This window comes from Sturnira hondurensis, unplaced genomic scaffold (assembly GCF_014824575.4).
Source record: "Sturnira hondurensis isolate 20B ecotype Veracruz unplaced genomic scaffold, ASM1482457v3 Scaffold0000022, whole genome shotgun sequence".
NCBI classification, from domain to species: domain Eukaryota; kingdom Metazoa; phylum Chordata; class Mammalia; order Chiroptera; family Phyllostomidae; genus Sturnira; species Sturnira hondurensis.
In genome coordinates, this window is record NW_028072653.1 from 1,263,821 (window position 1) to 1,286,839 (window position 23,019).

Genomic DNA, 23,019 nt, shown 5'->3' on the forward strand with positions numbered 1-23,019 from the left:
AATCTGCGGTGGCTGCTGCTTATGCAGGGCTTGGAGATTCCCAAGTGAAACCAAGCTGTGAATCTAGGCTGGCAGCTGCTAGTGCTGGGCCTTAGGGCTCAATGAGGCTGGCTGTTGCTTGTTTGATGGGATTTAGGAAGTTGTGAAGCATGAACCAAGACCAGCCATTCATATGGAAAAGCAGCTTGGGTGGGTCCATAAATTGGGTGGGTTGGAGTTTCTGGGGATCTCTAATGCAGGTCAAACAGTGTTTGCCAGTTTTATGGAGTCTCAGATATGGCACCAGCTTGCTGGCTTAGCCTGGAGGGATTTGGTTTCTTTGATTCTGTAGTTGTTAGACTTCCATTCATCTTGATTTCTGACAGTTCTGCGTGATGATTGTTCTATATTTTGGTTGTAATTTTTAAAAAATTATTTTATTTATTTATTTTAGAAAGAGAGGAAGGGAGGGAGAAAGAGAGGGAGACAATCATCGATGTGTGAGAGAAACAGTTGGTTGCCTCTCTCATGCTCCCAACTGGGTACCTAGCTCACAACCCAGGCATGTGCCCTGATCATGTGCCCTGGAATCGAACCAGTGACCTTATGGCTGGTAGGTCACTTGTTTGATTCAATCCCCTGAGCCACACCAGCCAGGGCTAGTTGCAATTTTGATGTGGTTGTACAAAGAGGCAAGCCATGTCTGCCTACAGTGCCATCTTGACTTCTGAGACTTCCTTTAAGATTACCATTTGAGGGACTTCTGGCCAAGGTGGAGGCATAGGGAGACACACCTGTGCCTCCTTGCACAACCCAAAGATGGACAACAACAAATTTAAAAACAAAAACCAACCAGAACTCACAGAAAATAAAACTGTACGGAAGCCCGCCAACCAAGGAGTTAAAGAAGAAACATTCATCCAGACCAGTAGGAGGGGCAGAAATGGGCAGTGGCTGGAGAACTGGGGCAGGCAAGGTGGTGGCTGGCAGACTGGGCAGTCCCACATTCCCGTGCACATAAACCAGGAGGAATGAGACAGACCCCACAACCCAGGATTCCAGGGCAGGGAAATAAAGCCTCAAACCTCTGACTGAAAACACCTGTGAGGGTTGAGGTGGCAGTGGGAGAAACTCCCATCCTCACAGGAGTGTTTGTTGGAGAGACCCACAGGGTCCTAGAATATACATAAACCCACACACCCCAGAGTCAGCACCAGAAGGGCCCAGTGTGATTATGGGTAGCCACGGAAGTGGCTGAAAATCAGCAGAGAGAGGAGCAAGCAGCACTGTTCCTTCTCAGACCCTTCCCCCACATACAGTGTCACAGTGCAGCCACATGATTGGCCCCGCCCTGGTGAACACCTAAGACTCCACCCCTTACTACTTAACAGGTGAGCCCAGACCAAAAAAAATTGATCCAAATGAAAGAACAGCCCAAAGCTCCAGAAAAAGTACAACTAAGAGATGGAGAGACAGCCAACCTATCAGATGCACAGTTCAAAACACTGGTTATCTGGTTGCTCTAGGAACTCACTGGGTGCTTAGACAGCATAAAAAGACCCAGGCAGCAATTAAGGTTTCATTGTGTGAAATAAAAAAAAAAATACAGGGAACCAATAGTGACAGGAAAGAAACCAGGACTTGAATCAACAGTTTGGAGTAGAAGGAAGAAATAAACATTCAACCAGAACAGAATGAAGATATAAGGATTCAAAAAAATGAGGAGAGGCTTAGAAACCTCCAGGACATTTTTAAACGTTCCAACATCCAAATAATAGCGGTGCTAGAAGGAGAAGAGGAAGACCAAGAAATTGATAACTTATTTGAACAAGTAATGAAGGAGAACTTCTTCAATCTGGCAAAGGAAGTAGACTTTCAGGAAGTCCAGGAAACTCAGAGAGTCCCAAAGAAGTTGGACCCAAGAAAGAACACACCAAGGCACATCATAATTACATTTCCTAAGATGAAAGAGAAGGAGAGAATCTTAAAAGCAGCAAGAAGAAAGGAGACAGTTTCTTACAAAGGAGTTCCCATCAGACTGTCAGCTGATTTCTCAAAAGAAACCTTGCAGGCAAGAAGGGGCTGGAAAGAGTATTCGAAGTCGTGAAAGGCAAGGACCTCCATCCAAGATTGCTCTATCCAGCAAAGCTATCATTTAGAATGGAAAGGCAGATAGAGTGCTTCCCAGATAAGGTCAAGTTCAAGGAGTTCATCATCACTCAGCCCTTATTACATGAAATGTTAAAGGGACTTATCTAAGAAGTAGAAGATAAAAAATATGAACAGTAAAATGACAACAAACTCACAGCTATTAACAAGAGAACCTGGTAAAAAAACAACAACAAAACTAAGCAAACAACTAGAACAGGAACAGAATCACAGAAATGGAGATCACATGGAGGGTTATCAGTGGGGGAGTAGGAGGGGGGAGAGGCGGAAATGGTACAGAGAATAAGTACCATAAACAATAGGTAGAGAATAGATGGGGGGAGATGTAGAAGCCAAAAACTTACACGCACAACCCATGGACTTGAACTAAAGAGGGGGAATGTGGGTGGGAAGGGGTGTGCAGGTTGCAGGGGAACAAGGGGAGGAAAATGGGACGGCTGTAATAGCATAATCAATAAAATACATTAAAAAAAAGATTTCCACTTGAACAAAGGAATCATACTGTAAACAAGTTGGGGACCACTGGTTTGGTTAACCTTTAAGGACCCCAGAAGTACAAAAAGAGAGATTTTAAAGAAAGGGGAGAGCCATGGCTGGAGAGTGTTCTATAAGGCCTAGCAGAACTCCATGTTGGGGTTTGCTGAAATGGAGCATTGCTCTGGGTGTGGTGATTTGGGGGCAATGTCACTGCTAAGTGATTAAAGTGTACCCAGGAGAGGGGTGGTGGGTAGAAGGACACAGATTTCTTAGTTACAACTGGAAGGCTTGTGCACATGTCCCAAACCAGCCTTCATCTATCCTTGGGGAGGAAAGATGAAATGGGATTGTCTTTTTTGTTTTGTCTGACTTTAGAAAAACAGCACCCGAGACTAACATTTGCAGTGTACTGGCAAGGGGCTGGGTGCTGTACTGTGAGCCTGGTTTCCTTAAACCCTCCCAGCATCCTCGGAGGTAGTGGCACTGCTAGCTTACTTGTTTTAGAAGAGAGGAAACTGAGGCACACAGATATTAAGGAATTACCTAACAGCCTATAGCTGGTAAGTGGGGAGTAGGGTTGGAGTGCAAGTCTTGCTCCAGGGCCTGGTGCATCCCGGTGCTCTGGACTCCTCCCAGGCATTGCTTGCTGCCATTTGAGCTCCAGGCCACGTGCATGGGTGGTGTGTGTGGGGAGGAGGAAGCTGACTGGACACTGTGGTTTAAAATTTTCCCCTGACTTTCCCTCTCTTCCAGACCCCAGGGTCACTGGCAGAATGCTCAGTTGGTTCCCTGGAATCCCCCTGCGCTCAGGTTAGCAGTGGCCCTTTTGCAAGCAGCCAGGGCAGATACCAGGTGGGCTGAGAGAATGGCAGGGGAGAGACAGTTTGTGTCCCTTACTGGAAGGAGACAGGGAGATTAGCAGGCAGCCTCATTGTCTTCTAGCCCATTACACACTGACATCCACCTAGGTGGGAGGTGGGGGGAGGCTGTCCACAAGGGCTGGTGGTGTGGGCTGCCAGGACACCCTGTGCCTCCAGGACTCAGACCTGCGTGAAGGTAAATGGAAATCAGCTCCCCAAGTGCACTTCCTGCAGAGGGAGGAATGTCAGTGTGAGCACCTGGTTCCTGCGCCAGTCAGCCAGAATGCTGATTTTATTTTTGCATTTTATGAGCTGGAGATAGGGAATTCATTTCCTTGGTATAATATGACCCTCTGGAGAAAGTCTTGTCCAAATACATTTTGCTCACAAATTCTGTCCTGGAAGAGGGGCCATACTGAAATGAAATAGAGATGATTAAAGAATGATTTATAGGCAAGGTGAATTGGTAGGTTCATGCCAAATTACTGCACCCAGGAAGGTAAAAGGAAATGAAAGAGGTCTTCCTGGGAGCTGGAAATCTTTGTTAAAAGAAATATTCAGGATGAACATACCCTTATCCCAGCCAGGCTATACTTCAGTCAGTTTATCACATTCGCATCCCTTCTCTCTCTCACCAGGCTGTACATCCCTGAAGGCAGGCACTGGGTTCATTGCATCTTGATATTTCTCTGCATGGGGATGTTTTTGCATTTTACTCGTAAGAAAGGGATTCTACACTGTAAAGGCTTTTAAATCTTAACTGACCGAGCTACCCCTTTCTTCCCCCTCTCAACCCAGTCCTTAGCGATATCAGGACCTGCTAACAATGACCCCTTTATTTCCCCACCCCCTAAAAGTACAGTGTCCAGAATTGTACTTCTTTCCAGTTATAAGTAATATATGAATATCAATAATAAGCCTTGATTGAGTACTTACTATTGGTCATGTATTTTTCTAAGCATTTTCTAAGTGTTATTCCATTTAATCTCACAACTACCTTTGTGAGATAGGCACTGTTATTATACCATCTTACAGATGGACTCACTGAAGCTTGACCAGGTGCTTAAGTAACTGCTCAAGATCACTGAGCAATTCAGTGGAAATAGCTACTGTTTACTGTGTGTTCACTGTGGGCCAGGTGCTGTGACAATCACGTTAAACCAACAATCTAATTTCATCATGCCCTTAACCCTTGAGAAGACCTCCAGGGCTCAGAATTTCAAGCACTTTGTTCTTTGAAGTCTAAAATCCATGTGAGGGCAAGGTCTTGTTCACCTCTCTATCCAGAAAGATGAGGATGGTGCTAGGGACAGAGTAATACATTAAGAAATGTTTGTTATTAATGAAGGCACAGCGGAGGTGACTTGGGAGCTGCTTGCCTGGCCCTGCTTTCCCACCAGGTGGGTCCTGCTGATGCTCAGACTGCCCTCAGAACAGGCTTTCTGGCCATCGTTCTGTCTACCAGCAAGTGAGGCTGTCACCAGGACCCCACCTGGCATCACCGGAATTTGAGTAGTCCAGGGCTTCTCCAGGGTCATGCCAGCGATATAAGGCAGAGCCAGGTTTCCCGATGCCAGTTTATTCCTGGGCAGGCCTGGCTCCTCTTTCTGACTCAGCCAGCAGCCTCTTATAGATGGGGATCTGGTTGTTTAGGAGAATGTGTTTATTTGATTTTTGGCTTATTTATTTTCTTCCTTAAAAACAAACATTGGGGGAGAGTTATTGTTTAATGCGTGCAGAGCCTGTTTGGGAAGTAAAGTTCTGGAGATGGATAGTGGTGATGGTTGCCCAACAGTAGGGATATCGTGAGTGCCACTGAACTCTATACCTACATATGGTTAAAATGGTAACTTTTATGTTATGTATATTTACTGCAGTTATTTAAAAAACACAAATCTGGGTCTATCTAACATGACAAGTCTGGGGTCGGTAGTTACAGGGGTTGGTTTAGCTCCTTGATGTCACTGGAGTTCCAAGTCTTTCTGTCTTTACAGTCTTAGCATGATGGTGTTCACCCTGGGTACAAAGTATTCTCTGAGTCTTTAATTTTATCTGCTCAAGGGAGAAAGAGGAGGGAAAAGGTGATGTTAGCCATGACTGTGTCTTTTACCTGGAAACCCCTAGCAGAATTTTCTTATATCTCAATGGCCAGAACTGGGTCTGTGGCCTTGCTGGGCAGCAGTGGTAGCTGGAAAAAGTGATTCTTAGCTTCCCAACCTTAGAACTGAAGAGAGGCATTAGGGCAGAAGGAAGTTGGGGGTGAATACGGATTGGACAGCCAGTAAGGCGTGTCCAGAGTCCTGCTGAAAGTCATGGGGTCACATAGCAGGGCTGGCCAGCCGCACAGCTCAGTCTCCTGGTTCCCAGTTCTAAGCTCTTTTGCCAGGACATTTGATACGTTTTGTAGTGTCTAGATTCCCAATAAAAAAAGACCATCCTGGAGAATATCTTTCTAAGAGAAAAATTCTCCATTGCGCATACCAGAGTTAACCATAATGCTAAGAGGCAGGTCAGGAAAGCACTGGGCTTGGCAGGAGCCAGAACATCTGAGCTCTGCTCCAGGCCGGCCGGCAGTTTTGGGAAAGGTCCCCTGGTCCCAGTGCTCATGAAATGTGATTAATTACCATTTTCTTTTTCATTAGTATTGTTCATTCCATCCCCAGTAATGTGTTTTGATATCTCTTAGTGAAAGACCCAGTAGGAGACAGATGGTTATTAACTAGCCACGTGCTATTAAGTGTGGGCTTATAATACAACATGGTATGTTTTCACTGTTGGATTAAGTAATATGACAGTAACTTCCCACCATCCTCTAGACTGGGAGGAGAATATAATAAGGATTTCAGGGGACACTTACAATAAGGAATGTAAACAGATATCCCTGTAATAACTACTTTGGCATTGCAAGGAAGCCCAGATGTGCACACCTGGCTTTTGGAGATAGCAGACAGTAGACTCCACTCTTGCTGATCCTACCACTTGCCCTTTCCATGGCAGGCACCAGAAAAAAATAGGCAGCCCCTGCCCGCTGAGCCGTCTCTATGGAGCCTTCCCAGGTGATTCCAGGTCAGACTGATCCTTCTCCTTTGTTCCCCCCAGGGTACCATACATACAAAATATTTTAGCGTGTACTGGTATAGAAGTTAACTTTTCAGCTCTGTCTTTTAAGCTGTGCCAGGAGTGGGCATGAGTGGGACCTATGAGATGCGGGGCTCATGGCTTTACCAGGTTGAAGTTTTACTTCACGATGCGTGGGAAACTTGGAGAGTGGTTCCAGGATAAGAGATGAAGAAAGTAAGAGCAAAAGGATCCAACCCCTAAAAAGGGCATGACACAATTCAGTGTCCTTGCAGAGTTCCCCACAGTCGAATCGCAGGAATAGTCCCTGAGCTCAGCAAGACACTGACTCTGGGAATCCTATAAAGGGAAAGGGCAACTCTGCAAAAATGCAAATGGAATTGCTTTAAGGAGGGGCAGTTCTTCATTGGTAGGGGAAAAATTTGCAGCCCTGGTAAATGTTGGGACAGGATACCCGAGTCAGCTAAGAAAGCCCAGAATATTATGGCAAAGGAAAATTACATTTTTATTAGTTCACAGTTGGAATATAAAAATAAAAACAAATGGAATCACTTTACAGAAAGCACATTCATTACTTAAAAGTAGCACCTTAATGGTTCAGCACTTTTGGTCATATCTGCTTATCAGGTTCACTCACACTGACCTATTAAGAGCGATTCTTGGTCATTTCTTTGCATCTGTCTGCTTTTCTTGTATAGATATTCAGGAATAAGTGGCACTTCTGACAATTTTATGACCTTAGCCATCACTACACTTGTTCTTCCTCTTGACTCATAACATCTTTTTACCTTCTAGACGCTTGTGATGTCTCTGTGTCACTCTTCCACGTCTCACAGACAGATGGGGTAGGGATTGCTGCCGATGCTGAAGGTGAATTTCACCTTTTTTTAAAAAAATTTTAACCCTTTCTAAATTCAGGCATCCAAAAAGTAAACCTGCTTAGAAGTGCAGGCGGCCCTGAATTGTCAACACCACTTCAAATAAATCTTCATGGACATGAGAATAAACATCTTTCCACGACCGCCTCCAGTGGGCGCCTGTCTCCCTGTCTCTATTTGATTATCTCTTGTGTTCCCATCCATCACAAATACACTATGGCACTGGCATCAGAACATTGTGTTCTTACTGGTTGTCCTAAAATGGAGGCACTTGTAGCCTCAATTGAGAAGTTGTCGGTATAAATGACACATAAATTCACATTTTGCATACATAATAGGACCCATTCCATATGGATCAGGTCACAAGAGGGTGAAACATACAAATCTTGGCACAAAAATGTTAAATAACCATAATAAATTAATAAATACATAAATTAAATATTTAAATAACAGTTGCAATGTGCTAGCTGGAAACTATAAATAAATTATCTGATTGTTTCAGGGGACAGTTAGCATTTAAATATAAAAAATACAGCAAAGACATTATGACCTTTAAAAAAAAGCAAATTAGGTAGAAAATATCTCTTTGGGTCTGTTGCATTGTGTCTTTAAAAAATTTTGCGTATCTTCCTCTTTTCCTCCAAGTTTTCATCCTGGGAGTAGAATCTGAAAAAGAATGCCCCAAGTTTATGAGGATTAGAAAGTAGAAGCAGGCCCTTCATATTTCACATGACACATTATCTGGGCAATTGAGCCATGGGGATTCCATGTCAGAAAGGTCCAACCCTTCCTTATGTGGCCTGGGATTTGGCTGGTGCCTTGCTCACTAGAGACTCTCTTGAAAACTTTCTTAAAAGAATGTCTGATCATGTCATTTCCTTGCTGAAAGCCCTTCATGGCCCCCCAAACATCTCCCCTTGGATGAGGTTCTAATTTCTGGAAACAGCTTGCAATCCTCCTTGCTCTGACTCTTGGCTGTCTCTCTTTCTTCTTTGCATTTCCTTCTAGAAGGGCAGGACCTATGGCTTTCTGTTTACTGCAGTATCCCTGAGCCCAGCATAGTGCCTGGAACAATATGATCATCAAATAAGTATCTGTTAATGAACAAACGTATGTTTCTGACTCTGGCACGTGTGCCAGGCATTCCCTCTTTCCTCTCCTGCACCATCCTCCCGCACCATTTCCCTGAACCTGGGGTCACTGAGTGTGCAGGTCTGGACTGGGCCTCCTCACCTAACTGCAGGGCACAGATGCCCATTCACTCCAGGGTGAGTTATAGTAGCGGTCTCGGGCTTGCACGCGGATCACGGCATCCTTGTGGCATGTGATGTGGGCTGAGGTTTTGTCTACGAAGGGTCTATCTTTCTGCAAAGGAGCAAGAAATCTTTGGTAACACAGTCACAAGGCAGGCTGGGCACATTTCTGCAAAGCACCATCTCCCAAAACAAGCACACCAGGGTTGCAGGACTGCAGGGGAGTGTGTAGAACTTGCGCCATCTACTGACAGAAACTCTAAACACAGATTCAGTTTTTCTATCTGCAGGTATTTTGCAGGCCGTGATGGTGAAATTGGTCCAGCTTTCACCTTGTGTGAAGGGCCCTTGTGCCCTTACTCTTGTACAAGATTGGTGGTGGAACTGGGGCAGATTTGCTGTAGTTGTCCTGTGGATATTCAGAAATGCCACATTCAGACAAACTCGTGTTCAAATCCAGGTGTTGCTACTTACTAAGTGTGTGACCACAAGAAAATGTTTTAGGCTTCCTGTGTCTCAGATTCCTCACTTATGAAAGAGGGATAGTAGTAATGCCTACCTTCCAGAGTTTTAAAATTAAAATAGATTAAAACTCATAGCAAAAATCTCTAACCATATAGAAGGCACTCAGTAAATATTACCTATTTATGATACAGATTTTAAGTAGGGAAGATATCAAGATTTTAAATAATATTTAAGTGAAATTAACTGCAGAATAACCTTTGCTCCTACAAAAAAATTCTCAGAGAGTGACTGAACCACTGAATTTCTACCAGATGCTAAATACTATGCTAAATAAGAACTTTATCCAGTGATTTTAAAACTGGGGTCCGAGGAGGCTAAAACTCAATAAAAGTGCCCCTGGGGCCTTGGGATTATTGATGCCAAGGCAGGAAAACTGTAAAGTCATCATCCTAGCCTACATAAATACCAACATTCTTTGTAATAGAATGACTTCACAATGTGGAGAACAGCCGGGAGTTACACATTTTGGGCAAGACATAGCCTAAATCTTCTATCATCCATTATATTCACTCAGTCCAAATAATAATTTTTGGTCCCTAAAGTCTAGCTCTTCTATATCAGGGCCAATTCTGAGTATGAGGATGAGTGATCAGCCAGCCATATAGGAGGTGTATGGACTTTGTGTCTGGCAGTCTGAGTTTGTGTCCTGGTTCTGTCACATCCTAGCTGTGTGACCTTGGGCAAGTCACTTAACCTCTCTGAGCTTTCATGGTGTCATTAGTGAAGTTGTAATAATAATACTGTGTGTCTTTGTAGAGTTCTGTGAAGACTAGTTGAGATAAATGTATAAAACCCTTAGCATAGTTTCAGGCACAGAGAAGGTAGTAAGTAAACACTAGCTGTTATCATCATTCATCTCCTCCCTGACTGGGTCTGCACAAACCTGACCATACAATACATGGCACCTGAATCACATGTTACCTTATCTCTCTTGTTCTTGCCCTGAACCTGAAGAGAAAATGTCAGGGAGAAGTAGGAATGTGGGGTGCTCCAGGTATCAGGGTACTCCCAGCTGACTTCCACCTGTCGGGAATTCTTTAATGGTTTCACCTGCAGGTTCTTGGGTGGGTCTGGTTTGACTGTGGGAGAAGATAAACACCCATTATTTTTCTAGCGGGGCTTTGGAGCAAGGTAGTTCTGGCCCACTTGCACCTTTGACCAGTTGTGAGTGCATAAGATAGGTATTGAACTTCCCTGAGAACCTGGCTGGCAGACATGAGGCTCTCCTGTGGCTGGTGCTCACGCTGGTGCCTGTGGAAGGCAGCCGCATCCTTCAGGGCTGAACCTGAGAGGAGCTTAGAATCCTCCTCTCTGCATAATCAGGTGGACCCTGGCTGTGGAACCAGTCACCATAGTATTCAGAAGGAATTTCTTAGAGACAGGACTCTCACATCTGAGCCATTGGGGAAGGACCACCCTACCCTCTCTGTTCAGTCCTCCTCTTTGCACCAGACTTGGAACCAAGCTGAGCCTCTTGCTGCAGATTAGGTGAGAGATTTCCCAGTTAGTGCTCTTCCTCCAACCCACCAAGGGCAGTGTCTCTGCAAACACTAGAGCAAGGTCTGTGGTTCCCTCACTGTGTATTTCAATGGATCCATGGTAAAGGAAATGAAAAGTCTCCATCTGCCAATTTAAAAATAATGATGTCCATTTTGGAGGGGGTTTTATTCTCTTCAAATGCTAGCGAAAGATGGGCTTGGAGTCATTGAAGTTGGTAGGGAAGCATAGGAATGGTTCTGCATAGGAATATCATGCTGAAGAGGCTGCTTTGGATTCACCATGGAAGCTGGGCAGCAGAGCAGACGTTTAGCCAAGAGCCTGCTTTTTCTTGAGGGGCAGATCTGGGTCTGAGTTGCTAGCAGTGAGATCTGGGATAAGTTGTTTAATTTTTTTTTGAGACTTAGTTTCCTCTTCCTTGAAATGCAGATGACAGTAATTTACATTGTACTTTGGGAAAGGGTTGCAGAGTAAAACAGGTAATGTATATGACCCCTTACCCCAGTGCACTTGGGCATTGTGAACATGTGACGAATGCCATCTCTCTTTATGAAGCACATAGATTCAAGCAAACTCACTGATGTCCCTGATGAAGAAGCTGCTGGTGTAGTTTTCATACTTGAGCTTGTGAACAGCATCCACCACGACCTCAATGGGCAGCCTCTCCTCGGCAGCTGGGCAGGCACTGCCCTCCTGGCACTCCACCGTGTACTTCCTATACTCCCTGTGGTCCACTCGGACCTTCTCTGCCGAGAGTGTTGCTGCTCCACAGGTCACTCCTCGGGGGTCAGAGGAACTGAAATCACAGACAGACATATCCTGTGTTACATGTTGTGGGCGAGTTCCTAGCGGTTGTAATGGTCTGAGGTCACAGTTTCTCTGACTAGTTTGATTTCCTCCCAGGCGGTAAGAAACTGCCCTCCTGCACCCTGAGAACAATGTTTGGGGGCAGTGCAAATGTCTAGAAACAACCCTGCACTTAGGTGCTCCTGGCCAAAATGAATCTGGAAGATTTTACATCCAGAGCCTCTGGTTACATCTCCTTATTAAAATTTTTACTGCATTTTCCCATTTTAATTACAAAACCATACATGCTAATTATAAAAAGTTAAAGAGATGTATATAAAGGAAACCTGTGTGCCTCTTTTAATCCCAGTCCCCCTTTTTACTCTACTCTCATTCCCCAGATATAAACATTATTCATATATGCAAATATGTATTTATATTTATATATAATTATATGTGAGTATATGCTATATATTATAATAGATCACATATAATATAAATATAGTATTTATATCATGTTTATATATATTATATATAATATAAAAGTGATATTTATATTTGGGGAGTGGGATTAGGGTTAAAACGGGTTGAATAGAAATATTTATATCTTCTATTCCAACAGAACTTTTTCTATGAATATTCAAAGCAATTATATGTTCACATTTCTATGCATATGTACATATTTTTGTCTGTGTAAACACAGATTTTATTTTTATGAAATGGATGTGATTTATATATACTATATGTTTTTGTAACCATCTTTTCCCCGTCTGAACGTATTATGGGGAGTGCTCCATGACAGACCATATGCAGAGTTATTTTGAAGATAGCACATTGAGCCGCAGAGTGCAATGGACCACACTGTATTTGACCTTTCCCCTGCTGATTGCCAGAAACATCCCAGTGAATGTTTGCCTCTTTGTCTTTCTGCACTTGTATAATAAGCATTTCTTTAGTAAGCATTTTCATTCTAGAGAGAAAAGTGAGGCCCCAGAGGTTCCTCAGGTGAATAGAGGCCATGCCAGGACGATCACCCAGGTTGACTCCATCTCCTACACTGTTTGGGAACTTAGATGATGAGTGAGGTCACACGTTAGAGGGGCTAACATAGGTTCTGTAGCACAGGACTTGATTTCTCAGGGACAGTCCAAGTGTTCTGGGCAGAGAGTGAACTTGAGGTGAGAGGTGTTAGCAGAAGTTGTTGAAGTGGCCCTGGGAAAATTCCTAGAGGCCTCAGGGCTTTCAGTGCATGTGTGTCCTAGGCCTTTTGTTTCTATTTTTGATTCAAGGTGCAACTTTGGCAAAAGATTGTAGCTTATTGTATTATGTTGGCAAAATCATTTGTAGCTTTGATTTATCCTTTCATCCCTCCCTGAGGTGCTATGAGCCCTAATGAAGCATCGCCAGGCAGTTTGGATGAGTGGGTTCAAACACAGCTGAGGCTGTGCCCAGGCCCTGATAATACCCTGTTGTAATGCGTACATTTGTTCAGGCAGTCAGCTTAAATCTCCATGTCCTGTCCCCACCTTAGGCAGGGGGGTGGGCATTGAAAAAATGTGGGTTTGACTCGGTTTTCTTCCTTAGCATTAACTGAAAGGCCATTGCTAGGTCACCTTTGTTTTCTTAATGAAATAGTAGTTCTAGCAAAACACCAAGAAACCAGAGTGGTTTCACTTACCCCCTGCTGCTTTTCACGCTGAATTTCAAATCAGTACTGATTGCCGTCAGCCACCAGCAGGTGAAATGTCCAGAATAATTCTTTGCTTCACATTTTAGAAAGGTCTTATTTTTGGGTTCTGGAATCAAAAAGAAAAACAATTTAACATTTGGAGGTTTTTAAAAGAAAGATTTTGATTGTGATTAACACAGGCCACCAAGTGCTGCAAAAGTGAAGATCTTCCACTAAATTCCATGGAAAAGGATGCTGTTCCCTGGCAGGCAGTTCAGCGAGGACTGGGGGTGTCTCAGTAGGTAGCTGACTCTGCAGAGCATACTATACATCTAATATACCGAAGGGGTATTAGTTTTTCTCAAGGCTGTCAACCCAGTACTGAATCATACACTGTGTACGTTGGTTAACTTTCATTACTCTCTCAATGATATCACCGTGACTTAACGAGAACCTCAGTAAAAGCATCCAGACTCACCATGAAACTCTCTCAACATGAGATTTTGATGGTTGATAACCCGAGGTGTCTAGCAAAGGAAAACCAAAGCAAAGGAAGTTGTAGGTTCTGAGTGGTTTCAGTAAGGAACTTGATTACTTACTTCATTAGCTACACTGGTCGTGTCTTAAGATTTTTAATTTTTGTATTTCTTATGGAGAAAAAGAAAAAACTGACACTGTCCAAGGGAAGTGGGATTACCTTTCTGGTCCTTTAAAATATCAGTGGACCAAATTCCATCTTCGCTTTTGTGAAGCAGAAGGAGAGAGCGGCTGAGAACCTTGCCTCTCTTGTGACACATGTACTGGCCAGCATTTCCAAACTCTTTGACTTGGACGGTCAAGTTCTTGCCAGAGCCTAAGACATCAGGGCTCTGGTCCGAGCTCCAGGTGATGCCGTCGTCTTCAGGGGTATCGCCGCAGGTGAGGACCACTGTTTCTCCAGGGGCATCAGGATACCAGTCCAGTTCTACAACATAAACTGGGGAGCACAGAGGGTGGAGAGCAGTGCTATAAGCTCCATACACTCTGAGACTGTGTACTTTGAACTCCCTGGGCATCCGCTTTACTGAAGCACAGCCTGGCTTATAGCAGCAAATGCTTGCTGAAATGACCTCCTGGTACTGGGCCCCACATGGGCTCAAAGTTATGGGAGAGAGACTCAGAGTTTCATAAATCCCTGACCAGCATGGCTCCCTTGGCCTTTTTCCCACAAAGTGAAAGGTCACTGGTTCAACTCCTTGTCGGCACATGCCTGGGTTTCAGGTTCTGTCCCTGGTCAGGGTTTATATGAGAGGCAACCCATCAATGTTTCCCTCTCACATCGATGTTTCTCTCCCTCTCCTTCTCTCTCCCTCAAAATAAGAGCTTTATAGATGCCATTGATTCGTTAAATGGCAGGCTGCTGTTAGTAATCAACATGTGATTAGCTGGCGTGTGAAGAAGGCCTTGATACACTGGAAAATGCAAACTGCATAAGAGTCTTTGCTGAAGGCCTGATGGAGGTAAGACACTTCCAGCACAATTTCAGTCTCATAGGGACTAAGTCAGGGCACAGAATGTCAAGAAAGATTGACCAGGAATGAGACCCTATCCCCACTGCCTGGCTGGAGGATTACATCATAAGTTTGACTGTGAGAATTAAATGAAAAAAAAAGGCATAAAAAACATTTAGCACAGTGCCTTCCTCAGTAAACTCAGCATTAGTTGTTATTGTTATTCACAGACCAAAGGGTCAGGCACCTACACAGCGAAACTGTCTTACCACTTCCTATGGGGATTTTAGGATTTCCTTTCTACTACATGAAACTCACCAATGGAAATTTTTATTGTCTCTGTAGTTTTGTAAAAGCTGTTTCCCACTCTTATGAAGCAGTAGGTCTTAGTCTTCCCATTTTATGGAGGCGAGTACTGAGACCATGAGGCTAAGCAAGGTTACATCACATTAGAAGCACGAGAGCTGTATCTCAGACTGTCTGTCTCCTTGGCTTTGTATTGGGTATCTAATGCCAGCATCTAAAATGATACTTGAAGAATGGCTTAGTACATAATATTTCAAACAGGGCTTCACATCAAAGCCTCACTCATGCATCGGTTATTAATTAAATAGAATCAATGTGGCAGTTCTCAAACCATGATCATCAGACCACCATAAGCAGCATCACCTGGGAATCTCTTAGAAATGCAGATTCTCAGTTGCTGAACCAAGAACTATGGGATGGGCTCAGTGATCTGTTTTTTTCTTGCTCTCCACATGGTTTTGATGTTTGCTGTGAGGGTCCCTCAGATTAAGAGCCTGGAGTCACATATGTCTCGGTTTAGAGTCAGCTCCATCTCTTACACTGGTTTGTGGCTTTGGGCAAGGCCTTCAGTTACTCTAAGCTTTGGCATCATTGTCTTTAAAATGAGCAAAATATTAGTACTTGCTTCAGAAGGTTAAGATGTGGATTATACAGGCTTGTTCTATAAGAGTTTAACATGGTGCCTTTAAATGCTCTTTAACTGGTGGCTCTTGTTATTAGTGTCCAAATGTAAAGCATTGTGGAATATAAAGTTCTCATTTTACATCAAAGGAATTTACAACTTTTGAATGAATAACAAAGACAGGAGGTAAAAAGCATCTGTGGCCCAACTCTTTGGACATGGTCAGCTATGTGGCATGAACCCACGCGGCACTTTCGGCTTTCTCTAGCTTTTCTCTGTTCCACTGGCCACTGAGCAGCATGGCTATTTTCTGTCATAACTAAGACTCAGAAGCCCTGGTGCACCCTTGCTCGAGAGCAGGTGAAAACAGCTTCAACAGGGAGCCGGGTGAGGAGCATCTAGAACGCAGTGCTTGGCTTCATCTCACCTTGTCTCCATAGTCACAAGCCCTCCCAGGGCTTCTCACACTGACTTTCAGGAATTTCTGTGCTATACCAAATTAGAAGTAACTAAAGGTTAACTCTGCAAGAGGCAAGGTTCCTGAGCTCGCTTAAAGTCCCGTGGTTGGAAGGGATTTGGTGTAATCATCAGACCTTTGCTCTTCCCCAGGGAGGCAACCCTCCTGGGGCAGAGGGGAGGAAGGCTGGATTATTGATTTCCTGAAATTATTAAAAATAGAGGAATAGTTCAAAGTTTCTTTTTGTACTCTCCTATCAAGTGATTATTTAAGATCACCAGCTGAAAAGTCTTCATTTTTAATTTATGCTTATTTTTTTCCTTAGTTCTCTGAGGATATAGGAAACAGTTACTTCATATCCTTCTTTTAAAATTTTCTTCAGACACTTAAGTGCACAGGCTTTGAAGAAAGACATAATTGAGATCAAGTCCCCATTCCACCCTTACCAGGTATGCGAAAGTGGGCAAGTTGCCTAATCTCTGTAGCCTGTATTTTCAACATCTATAAAATGGGGTACAAACAGGTGGGTGCTGTGAGAATTAAATGAGATACTGTGTACAAATAAATATTAAGTATTATTATGATACAATTAAAGACAGTATTGTCAACATTATTATGTTGGCTTCAATAAGAAACATCTGAGGATCTCTCAGAAACAATTAACAACCAGTTAGTACATTAATAATCTACGGAGAATGCATCGCTTTGTAATCCCTAGTTTATAGTTGAGGAAACTCAGGCCCAGAGGTGACCCTCCTCAAAATCACATAATATATGCCAGAACCAGCCTTTGAACCCAAGTCAACATGAGTTTAAATGCTATACTTTCCCCGAAGTGCATGGTCAGAGGTATGTTGTCTAGGTGCCACCTGAGGAGGCGGTGTCATGTGGCGGAGTGGGAAATGATAGAGCACAGTCACTATCGCTGAACTTTTCAAATCCTTCACTTTGGGATTTTAATTGTATTACACAGTTGGTTTTAGTAACACTGGCAAAGCCCCTCTCTCTTTTCTCACCACAGTCCACAGAAAGCTGCTTCTTTGCCATCTAATGTGAAAGCCAAACACCTTCACCAGTGAAAAAAGGGCACATGGCCCGTGTTTTCCTAGAGTCATCACTTTGGATAGGAAGCCCCAAAGCATGGTTGCCCATTTCAGTCTGATCTCCCACCCCCACCCCCAGGGGCTGCCTGAGAGTTCTGGCTTAGATCTGGCCTATTGGAGAATAGGGAGTCTAGTTACCATTTTTCTCCAGTTCCCATATGGCCAGGAGAGGAGATGCCAGGAAAACCAGGGACAAACAGGAGAGGACCAACTGCGGCTGATGCATCTGTAGGAGGCAGAGGAAGAGAAAGAGGGAAAGAGAGAGAAGAAGAGGAAAGAGACTGTCAATCACTATTCAGTTACCATTAGAAACCATATTCACATTCTGTGGACATTGTCTTTAATGTTCATTTTCTACTTCCTTCTCTACACCGTCAGGTTAATACTAAGTGAATTATAGGAACCCTCATGCCAGTCTCTGGGTAAGCACATCTCCAAACAGAGAATAGACTGGGTGAGGCTGAAAGAGATCTAAAGCCAGCCTTCTGGTATAATCCTCTTATTTGTAAGATGAGAAGCCTAAGGATCAGAGAAAGAACTTGTCTGGATCAACGTTTAGCAGCTATTTACTTGGTACTTACTATGTAAAGGGCACTGAGCTAGAGAGTTTGGAAGAAAAAAAAGTGTTTACCTGGATCATGCCTTTTAGAAGCAAATGCTTTCATTCAACAAATATTTATTAAGTCGGGGTGTTAAATGCCTACCCTCTGGTTGGAGCGATAAGCTACTTAACTGCAGCACAAGGCAGTGTGTGCGGTGACACCAGGGCTAAAGGACTTGGGCCGGGGAGGGAAGGCAATAGAGAGGCAGTCTTTCAACGTCTGCCAATGACCTGGTCACCAGTCCTTGTCAGGATTTAGTCCTACAGTCCTTGTTTGGACTGTAATTGCACCAAACTTCCCTCCCACATAATGTAACCAAGTGGTTCTCAATTTGAGTGTAAGTCAGCATAACTGGGAAGACTGGTTAAAACATTAATTGCTTAGTCCCACCCCCCAGAGAGTCCGATTCACCAGTTCTGGGGTTGGGACCTGAGACTCTGCATTCCTAAAACATTTCCAGGCAAAGCTGATGTTGCTGGTCCAGGGACCACCCTTTGAACCACTGTTTAACCCATGTTCAGGTTCCTGGGCCCCTGAAAATCAAGATGTTCCACGGGAGAAGACTGTAACATAGTGACATGTTCACCATGAATAGATGAAATGCATAATTTTCTACTAAATCAGGCACTGTCTTATATTGAAACTCAATCTGGATTAGTACCCAGGATTTATGAAACTCTTCAGACTGTGAAAATTACCCCTCCATACCCTGTGAATTAGATAGAGATGATTATTATTTAGTTTCAGGCTGAAACACCTCCATCGGTCTTGGACATCACCCATGGTCTGCAGCAACATAGTTTCAGAAACCACTGTCTAAATCATATGAAGAACAAGACTCAAAATTTCCAGCCAAATACCTTAGAAAATGAGCATCTCATGTTTGATGTGACTGAACACTGACAAGTCATGGCTGTGTCAGGACTGCCACTGATCCTAGGGAAACCTTGCCATGCACTCTATTCCCATAGGTCACAGAGGCTGAGATGGGGCTGGAGGGCGGGCCTTCCCATGCGCTGCCAGTGCTCTTGTCACTGCAGCGGGGAGCTTTCAGGGGGCGTCTGCCTGTTTAGTCCAAGCTGTGACTGTAGCAAAGCTTGAATTGCCACAGAGCATCAGTTAGTACATTCATAGGCTTGGAGTCAAGCAGCTACGGGCTTCAGTTTTGCTCCCACCACTCACTAGTTGCATGATGCTGGTCAAATTACTCTCTGCACCTCAGTTTCCTCATACATAAAATGGATACAATACCCATCTCAAAGGGAAACTTCAGTGAGATGATATGTTATGGGAGATAACCAATAAGAGGTTAGGGGAAGGAAGAGAAAAGGAAGTTGGCATCTCTTTGTTTCATACATAAAGCAGAGACAAAAAGTTGTGCCTGGCTGTAGGGAAATGTCATAGATGTATTGCAATCACACAGGCCTGTAAAACCCAGATTTCAGCACTCTGGGGAGGGAAACGACAGAGATTCCTGGCATCTCCTTGAATACTCTCTTGAAGCTGGGGTTTTCCTTTCTATTATGTGCCCAGCACTTCCTCCCTGTACCTCAGATACATTCGAGAATTTCAGGTGAATGGCACTTTAAGATGGAAAGAGATCTGATGCCTGTTCTAAGAAACAACTTTCATTTTGGTTATCACCTCCATTTTAAACCACAGACCACTGGCAGGGGGTGGAACCCAGGGGAAACGGAAAGGGGGCCAACGTGTAGTTACCCCATGGTTCCCTAGACCAGCTGATAGCAAGGGGCTGCCTCCCACAGCATGCCAAGTTTGAGAGACTCGAGGGTTCATTTTCTTTTCATGTCATTTCATAGGTTTTCTAAACTCTTGAAACCTTGAATGAAGGATGCAGGGAATCCAGGGCCTTTGATATGTTAGGGCTCCCTTGTGCCGGTGCCAAACGTGGGCAGAACAGGAACACTTGGGCACCTCTTTCTCAAATTCTCCTTTATTACTTTTTAATTAGAAGAGAGAATTATTATTTAAAAATAAAAAGACACAGTCACACAAGGCATAGCACTTGCAAAGGACCCTGGGTCTAAGCCAGGCAGGCCCTGCAGTGGCATCTAGCTCTGCCACTAGTTAGTTCTGTGACTCTGGGTAGGCTACTTGTGAAGCCTCATACTCTGAGTCTGTGAAATGGGTGTTCTGTAGTGGTGAGGAGTGAGCCACATAATTCACATAGAGTGTCCAGGTGGTGCCCAGATGAGTTAGGACTCCTGACCATTTGCTCTCACGGAGCCCCACCCCCCATTTCATAGCACTTTCTACAATTACATACTTGCTTATTTAATGTATAGTTACTTCCCTGTCACACTGAGCTTTTTGATGTTAGGGATCATGTCTGTCTTTTTTCATACTGTATCCCAGACTTTAGCATATAGGGATTTCATGAATTATTAGAAAAAGCAACAAATTGTACAGAAATCATAAAATTTCAGGTCCCAGGAAAATAAACTCTAAAAGGCCACTTTCTAACATCTTGAAATTCCATATTTGAAAAAAGTGGGAAATCAGCTAGGGTTTGGTAATTTCTTTGTTAAAAATGATATTTTAACCTAATCATTATTATTTAAAAATTTTTTTCATATCATTATTATTTTTAACCCAAAATTGTTGCACACAATATACTTGGGCAAGTATAAGATACCAGTACAGGAAAGATTACTGTTTTTTCTTCTGACAGATTTTAAAGGTCTTCAAAAAGTAGATTTAAATATAGCAACTGCTTTTCATTTTGAACTGATACCTTAGCTATCAATCTGATTGATTGTCACAACTGACTAATAGGCTCATCCCAAATATGGGAGCATGTATGCTATGTAACATAAATTATGAGGTAAAAGTATGAATTCAGTTATTTATTGAATAAATATTATTTATTCAATTATTGATTCATTATTACTTAATGAATGAAATGCTTTAAAAAAGTTTACCATACTAGGACAAGCAACACTCTAACTTTGTACAATACATTGATTGATGGGCATTGATATTGAGGAACACATTTATATACATACCACTTTTTAACAAGATAAAACTTTTCTATAAAATGTGCATTAGTGCACAGACCTTGGTAGACAATTATTATTAGTTGACTTTCTAAATTAATAAATTATACCTGAGGCCCCAAAGTGTCCCAGCAGGTGAGTCACTGGGAATGCTTCCAGGAATCTACCCATCCACAGTGCCAGACACAGGGGTAGCAGGCAATGGTGCGGGCCTGTGGGGGGGGCTGGCAGGGGCCAGGGAAGTGCTTACCTTGATTGTGGCCGAGACGCAGAGTTCACTGGATCTGAAACCCTTGTTTCTCCTCTTCTGCTGCTGCTGCTGCTACTGGAGCTTATATACCCTGCTCTTACCAAGCTTTCTGATGGAAACTTAAACTAGAAACTGTTCTAAGTTGCAACACTGAACACAACTCTCAAAACCTTCTGGGGGAATTTCAACAAGTTCCTTTTTTTTTCCCTGTGTGTATTAATAATGCTGAAGGAACACAACATCAAAATGCCAGGTAATGAACTAAGAGGAAGTGACTTTTGGGTGGGGGAAAATGAAGGAGATAGGATGCTGTCTTCTCTGGCTTGACATCATAGCCAAGGTGCCTAGAGACAGCAAGCAGTAGGCAACTTCCCTGGGCTCCCCCGATTAGAGAAGAAGGAAGGCAGAGGATTGGGCACAAAGGAGGATGAGGTCACGCAGGAGGCTGGAGTTCAGGTCAAGATGGAGCAATTTTATGCTAGAGGGCCCCAAAACAAAGTCTGTGGTTTTCTTGAAGTAAGAGGATGAGAGGAGGGGCAAAGAGCTTAGTATATCTGGAGCATGCTCCCGCACATTTTTCCTTTAACATCTGGATTTCAGGGATATACAATTACCACACATTGTGGCTCCATGTACCACACACACATGTGCATGCATACATTCACCCCAGCACATTCACATAGACACAGCCCCGAGGAGATGATAAAAATGTGTGTATTAATAATAAGACTGAAATGTGTGAAGAGACACAGCCGACATACTCGCTCATACAGACAGGAGCAGAAAGTGAAATACCCACAGGTAGGCAGAGAGCCAGCCCATACCTGGCACACTTGATACACCCCCTTAGGAACCTAGAGTACACCTTCACACTCATTTGCACAAAGATCTATGGCTCCAGGAGCTCTATGCATATCCACAAAATTAGCTGAATTATGTAGAAGTTCCTCGCGGAATTTAACACTGCCAAGAGGGGTGTAAGATTGTCTTTACACCATCAGGAACACCAAGAGCAGGCCGACAGACACGGGCCGTACCCAGAACCGCCGTCAGAGGGCGCCGCTGTGAGGCGGTGTCCAAGCGGCGAATCAGCTCTGGGAACTCACCCGGATCAGGCAACTTCATCCCAGCGCCAGGACCCCAGTCCCCGCCTCGGGGGAAGTTCCTGGGGCCTGGGCGAGTTTCAGGTGGGTGCAGATTCCCGTGATAACGTTCTGTTCAGTCTCAGTGTGGGGGGCGGGGGTGGATGAGGTGGGGGTGGTGAGAATGGGAAACCCAGGCGAGAGCTTCGGAGCTTCCCAGTCTCACACTTCCTCCCTCTCTTTGTCCTGACTGACCATGGGAGTGCGGGGCGCTTAGCTGGCAGTCTCACTGGTGATCAGACCTTGTGCCCTGGCTTGAGCCCAGATGTTACCTCCAGCTCCCAGTGCCTTCTCCCTTCTCCTCTGTCATCTTGGCTTCCCCAAATTTTGCCACCTAGGCTTCAAGTAAAACGGTTGCACAAGAAAGCAAAACAACCTGTATCCAAGACACATGATTAAGTAAACAAAGTAGGTGGCATTGTTTGCTGGTTGTATTATACCATTTGTGTGTGTGAGTGCACGTGCACTTTTTAAAACAGTCATGCCTGGGTGATGGGGAAGGGGCCTTCCCACTGTTCGCTTTTTTTGTTATTACAGTTGACCTTTGAAAAACACCGGGTTAGTGGCGCTGATGCCTTCTCCCCCAGTCCTGTAACTTTTGACTTTCCCTAAACTTAACTACGGTTGGTTTTCTGTATTTTCTGGGGATTGGTTCCAGAATCCCTGTGAATATCACGATTCATGGATGCTTCAGTTCCTTATAGAAAATGGTGTCAAACCTTGGTATAGTCGTCCCTGCACATATGAAGCTTCCCAACCACTGATGGAAAATATTGTTTTGGATTGAAAAGAGCAGATTCCCAGTGCTGACTGTATTTATTGTAAAAAAATCCGTATATAAGTGGATTTGCACAATTCA

The 23,019-nt window shown here is 43.8% G+C and overlaps 1 protein-coding gene across 1 annotated transcript; it reads right to left on the reverse strand.

Moving 5' to 3' along the window:
- Positions 1-7,143: 7,143 nt before the first annotated feature.
- IL12B (interleukin 12B) lies at positions 7,144-22,450 on the reverse strand. Its single transcript, XM_037041945.1, has 8 exons — positions 21,019-22,450; positions 17,288-17,375; positions 13,869-14,147; positions 13,181-13,298; positions 11,295-11,512; positions 10,141-10,298; positions 8,675-8,806; positions 7,144-8,107 (listed from the first exon to the last, which is right to left on the reverse strand). Exons 2-7 carry the CDS (start codon positions 17,373-17,375, stop codon positions 8,675-8,677), a joined length of 993 nt encoding a protein of 330 aa, XP_036897840.1. The 5' UTR covers positions 21,019-22,450; the 3' UTR covers positions 7,144-8,107.
- Positions 22,451-23,019: the final 569 nt, after the last annotated feature.